Source organism: Argentina silus, assembly GCF_951799395.1.
Source record: "Argentina silus genome assembly, chromosome: 20".
In the NCBI taxonomy this organism is placed as follows: Eukaryota; Metazoa; Chordata; class Actinopteri; order Argentiniformes; family Argentinidae; genus Argentina; species Argentina silus.
The window spans coordinates 14649875-14656045 of NC_139674.1; the positions used below are offsets into that span (position 1 = coordinate 14649875).

General features: G+C 47.8%; 1 protein-coding gene across 1 annotated transcript in view; it reads left to right on the forward strand.

Moving 5' to 3' along the window:
* The first annotated feature begins 2699 nt into the window (after positions 1–2699).
* podxl (podocalyxin-like) overlaps positions 2700–6171 on the forward strand; it is a 13750-nt gene continuing 10278 nt past the window's right edge. Inside the window, exon 1 of the mRNA XM_083692075.1 lies at positions 2700–3102. Coding sequence (XP_083548201.1) covers positions 3072–3102 — 31 coding nt within the window. The 5' untranslated portion in view covers positions 2700–3071. The remainder of the gene's footprint in view (positions 3103–6171) is intronic.

Sequence of the window (6171 nt, forward strand, 5' to 3'; positions counted from 1 at the left end):
CAGATCTCTCTCTCACACACACACACACGTTCTAAAGACATGACTACTACCACAATATGTGTGTGTGTGTGCGTGTGTGTGTGTGCGTGTGTGTGTGTGTGTGTGTGTGTGTGTGTGTGCTCTCAGAGCCAGCAGATCTCTCTCTCACACACACACACACGTTCTAAAGACATGACTACTACCACAATATGTGTGTGTGTGTGTGTGTGTGTGTGTGTGTGTGTGTGTGTGTGTGTGTGCACGCACGCACAGTTCTGTGTGACACTCAGACACTCCTCTTCTGCTATACAGTTTTTTATATTTAGGATTTCGAAAACAATCAACTGGACTGTTAAAGTCTATATACACTCACTAAACACTTTATTAGGAACACTATACTAATACTGGGTAGGGCCTCCCAGAACAGCCTCATGGCATTGGAAACATTCCTTTGAGATTCTGGTTCATGATGACATGATTGCATGAATTCCTGCAGATTTTTCAGGTGCACTTTCAAGCTGTGAATCTCCCGTTCTACCACATCCCAGTGACTGGGAAGGCCACTGAAGAACACTGAACTCATTGTCATGTTCATGAAACCAGTTTGAGGCGATGTAAATTGTGGCCATGAAAGATGCACATGGTCAGCAACAATGCTCAAATAGGCTGTGGCATTCAAGCGATGATTGATTGGTATTAACTGGCCCAAAGTGTGCCAAGAAAACATTCCCCACACCATTACACCACCTCCACCATGAGAAGGTGTACAGGTGTTCCTCATAAAGTGCTTGGTGAGTGTATGTCTATATATGATTGAACTTGTATCTAAACATTGAACTTTAAAAAAGCATCAGCAATACAAGAAAATGTTGCCAGATAAATAATAATTAAAACAAACAATTGATTCAACAACAGTTTATTCACTGTCTACTGATACATGTGTCATTGGGGGTAGTAGAATAACACCCTACCCCTTCCACCCTCTCCCACGACCCCCCCATCCCAGCGCCTGCCCAGGCTGAGGAGGTACATCACCGCTCTGATGGGGGTAATGGAGGGAGGGGGAAATCTGTGAGGAGCGCAAGGATCAAAGCACTCTGTCCCGAACATCAACACAGAATTCCTCTGACCAGCTGCTGGAATTAGGGACGATTGGTAGGAGACAGTCACACACGCTGTTTCCACACACACACACACACACACACACACACACACACACACACACACACACACACACACACACACACGCACACACACACACACACACACACATCACAAAATCTTAATACATCCTACGCTTTGATACAAAACAAGTTGTGCAGTCTTGGACTTCTCGTACCACACTGACATGGACCAGGGAGGGGGCACCGTTACATGGACCAGGGAGGGGGCACCGTTACATGGACCAGGGAGGGGGCACCGTTACATGGACCAGGGAGGGGGCACCGTTACATGGACCAGGGAGGGGGCACCGTTACATGGACCAGGGAGGGGGCACCGTTACATGGACCAGGGAGGGGGCACCGTTACATGGACCAGGGAGGGGGCACCGTTACATGGACCAGGGAGGGGGCACCGTTACATGGACCAGGGAGGGGGCACCGTTACATGGACCAGGGAGGGGGCACCGTTACATGGACCAGGGAGGGGGCACCGTTACATGGACCAGGGAGGGGGCACCGTTACATGGACCAGGGAGGGGGCACCGTTACATGGACCAGGGAGGGGGCACCGTTACATGGACCAGGGAGGGGGCACCATTACCAGGGCTTTGAAGGCTCAACATCCAAACAGCTTTATTAATGACCCTCACTATTTCAGTACAGAGAGACGCCCAGGAAGCCTCCACACCCCTGATCTTATCTGGCTTAGTTTCCCCTGATTTCCCATCACCAGCCCACTGGTGCTTACACTATGGCCCTGTACATCCTTCAAAGACGTGTGCATGAGAAATATGTCTATGATGTTTGGTGGCGTAGTTCTGTTTTGAGATAACCTATTCGAGAATCATTTGAAGCTGTAAATTGCAGCAACCTTCAAAGTTGGATTAGGCTAATGGAGGCGTATCAAAAGTGCTTTCAAAGCAATTCCAGGAAAGCCTCGGAGTGTCTGTTGCCATGGCAGGAGTGGAGTCAACTCAGTGCTCTCCCTATAGGGTCAAACTCTGCCTGACTCGGAGCCCCAAATCCAAAAGGCAAACAGATCACCAGCTGGTTCTGTTGGTTCTATTCACCAGCCATTTCCCCCACGCAAATTAGACTGTTATTGTTGATCATTAGTAAAGGAAGGGGTGGATATTCAATGATTTAGACCACATGAATCAAAATGCGATGTGTATATCGTCATGTTGTGAATGAGATTCGGTCTATTGGTATTTAAACATCCTGTGGGTTACTTAATAAAAGCCGAAGTGACTTCATCAAAGCGCGTGCCCTTGAGTGATTTCCCTACAAACACGTCTAGTTTTTTTTTGTTTTTTATCATGGGCCAATTTTGGAATACGGTTAAAAAGAAGGAACATATTATCTTTGAGGCTCGTTTCCTTTGTTATTCAAAGTGTTCTGTCGCCAAGAGTCCACCTCAACACGCATTCTATTGGATCTCTCCTGGTCTCGCATGATAAACGAGGCAGGGACAGTCTTCAGGAATGGGCAGTGCCATGTCCTGTGAGTAACAGCTGAACACTTGTAGAGGAGTCTGAGGTCTGGACTGGCCACGGGGCTTGCGCTTCAAGAGCACAATACGTCTTCAAGCCACTCTGGGAGAGGGAGCCAGCAACATCGGTGCACAATCGGCGCAGCCAAGGAGACCGGAGAAAAACTTTCCCCCAAATCCCCGACTCAGAGAGAGGGAGAAAAGAAGGGGAGACGCGCAAACAAAAGCATTCTTGGCTTTCAGTAAAAACAATATCTTCAGCAAAATCATTTACTTCAAATACAAATTCAAGGAGATAGGCGTAACGGAACGGCGTCACCAGCAAGAATCGGCTACATTTATTCAACATTTTGAAATACTAAAACCACGGATTGAGTGCTGCAATAGAACTGAACTATTTTACGCCAAAACAAGCCTAAAATAGAATAGAAACGAAAATGCGAGTCACGTGGGCACTTCTTTCACTTGGTGAGTGTATTTCTTTGTATTTTATTTCACAATTTATTGTATCCAAATGTGGGATTATTTTGGGGGACCCTCAAGACCCCCCGTCATGTATGGTGTGTAGCCTACTGTGAAGCATCACTGGCACCTTCCTTCTCTAGACTACTGATGTTATTCTTCTGCACAAGTACTTGGACGTTTGATGAGAGATCTTTGGTAAAGAGAGGCGCACGCGTGGGCTATTCTCTCTTATCAAATAAAGTATTGATTAACACAATCAAAGTTAATGAAAACATATTACGTTATATCATTATTATTATTACTACTATTATTATTATTATTTATAATAATAATAATAATGATAACGATAATAATAATAACAAACCAAACAAGTGTCTAAAAGGCTATCCTCAGCATCAGGTGGGCACGTAGGCTGCTGCTGGTGTATTGTTGAATTTAGAATATGCCTAAGACAAATGAAAATGAAATCATTTTCATGGAGCTTTTATCTTAGTTGTGTCATTCATGATAAAATAAAGCCTACTGAATTGCCTTGTCATTTAAACAGCGTCTTCATGGTTTGCCTGTGGTCAGGAGTAGAAAAATATGGATATAGTCAATAACCATTTCCGTCAAATCATTAGATTTGGCGCTGCTACATAACCTTTAGCAGCCCTGTGCCGTCACAACACTCTCTAATCTTAGTGTTGAGGAGGTGTGTGTGTGGGAGTTGAAAGTGCGATGGAGGGAACTAAGGGAGTGGCAGTGGCACCGGAGTCAGGGCCGCGGAGCTGAAACATCTGCCCCCACTTCACGCCCGGACAGGCGGGTACTCAGTACTCAGCCGCCCCCTCGCCGCCGCTCTGTCCTCAAGAGCCGGCAGAGGGACAACGGGCCGCATAATGAAGTGCACCCGTGACCCGCGTGAGAGCACCCTCCCGACAAGCCCGTGGGGGAGGAGTGTTATTCTTTAATTACTCGCGGGACGCACCTGCCTCTCGCCGTTGTAAATTAAAGAAAACTAAAAGGGTTTTGTTTGTTTTGGTTTTTTTGCCTTTGTGCAGAAATAGACTGGGAGCTATGATCAGCCCTTTCTCAGCGGAGGCCTACGACTAATTTGTCAAGATCAAATAGGGCCATGGTTTAATTTAGGGGGTCTATGGTTTGGGGCTAGATCATATTGTTTGTATTGTATTTATTGTTTATATTGTTCGTTATTGTTTTTGTTGTGAAGCACTTTGTGACATTTGTCTATGTAAAAAGTGCTACACTAATACATTTGATTGATTGATTGATTGATTGATTGACCTATTTGAAATAAGGTCTGCAAAATATCCAACATGATTTAGAAACGAGCAGGGGGCAATTATCCAAAACGACATCCTTCCAGCTGTCTACTAACTCACTCTCAATGGCCAGTCCTTGATGTCCTGTTGGGGTCAGGAGAGGTCATGTGTTTTCCTAAAAGGTAAAAACATCCAGGATCCCCTTGCTTTGCCTCAATTCGGGATGTTTCTTGGCACATGGGGTTTCCACGCTAGCCTTGGGAGAGAGAGTAGAACAATAGATAGGAACACCCTCTATCAACATCCCTGTTCCCAAAGAAGGTGCGGCACCAGATTCCCGGCCTTGAGTTCCCTTCTCCCCCACTCCCACGGTTGTTGAACCTCCACGAAGTGGGGTGGGAAAACGGGACGTTAGACAGAGGATTTACTGTACAGAGACAGATACACCATGTGGGGATTGGGGGTATTTACCTCATTTAGTGCCGAGGGTGAATAAAGTCGCCCAATTGGTCAACATTCTAGAGTGCCAAGGGTGACTTCATTCACCAAAAATGCATGAATTATGATGCTCCATTTTGTAGCCAATCAAAGTTCTGTTGCTAGGTAGATAACACACAGAACACTTGGAGCACTCTAGGTGGCGAGTGTTCCGGAATTCCTTGGCAGTCGGTGAGTTAAACCCCGGGGAGGGTAACAGGTCAGGGAGTGAGAGCTGTAAAGCCTTGCATTTCATCACTGTCTGATGTCTGTGATAAAGCATCACCGCCCTCCACCTCTGCCGTAACCTCACACTCCTACTCCTACCCAGAATGCCTAGCACCGTGTCCAGGTGTCCATAAATCAACCCTGTGGCTGGTACCACCACAGACCTTCACTCCACTCCGCCCTGCTCTTGTCCACCACTCCCTCCTCCTTGATCTCCTTTCTCTCCTGCTCTCTCTCTCTCACACACACACACACGCATGCACGCACATACACACTCGTTGTGTGTTATATCTACTGCTAACACACTGATGTCCCCTGATGTTATAATCATCCTGTATCTAACAGTCACAGGCAACAGACTTCTACAGTAGAATCCTCTACTTCTTGCTAACCTGCAGCCCAGACCAGCCTTAGCCTGCCATCTACAACAAGACACACACAGACACACACACACACACACACACACACACACACACACACACACACTCACACACACACACACACGCTGGTATCCAAGGACGTGGAATGCGGTAGTGTTTGTGTGTGTGTGTGTGTGTGTGTGTGTGTGTGTCTGTATGTAGTAAGGGCCATGTGGCAGTTAGATTTACACCATCTGAGCCTCCTTCACTCCATCCCTCCCTCTCCTCTGTCCATCTCCCTCCCCCTCCCTCCCTCCCTCGCCCTCCCTCCCTCCTCTCCTCTGTCCATCTCCCTCCCTCCCCCTCCTCCCCCCTCCTCCTCCTCTCTCTTCCCTCCTCCCTTTCACTTGCCTCCCTTTTATTTCTATGGAGCATTTTTACATTCACAGCCCCCCCCCCCCCCCCCCCTCCTCCCCTCCTCCTCTTCAATGGAGTCCACATTGGATAAGTGCTGTGTAAAGACTGCCTCCACCCTCCCCCTCAACTCTCTTCTGCCCCCCCCCCTCTCCCACCCTCCCCCCCCCCCCTCCACCCCCCCTTCCCCTCCGTCACAGAGCTGGCTGAATTACCCCTCTCAATGGGACACCATCTTTGGGAGGCGGGGGCCTGTGGGTTCTAAAAGGCCCGGGTCGCAGCAGGGGGCCGGAGTGTGAGAGTAACCCCTCCTGGAAGAGCCACACGCG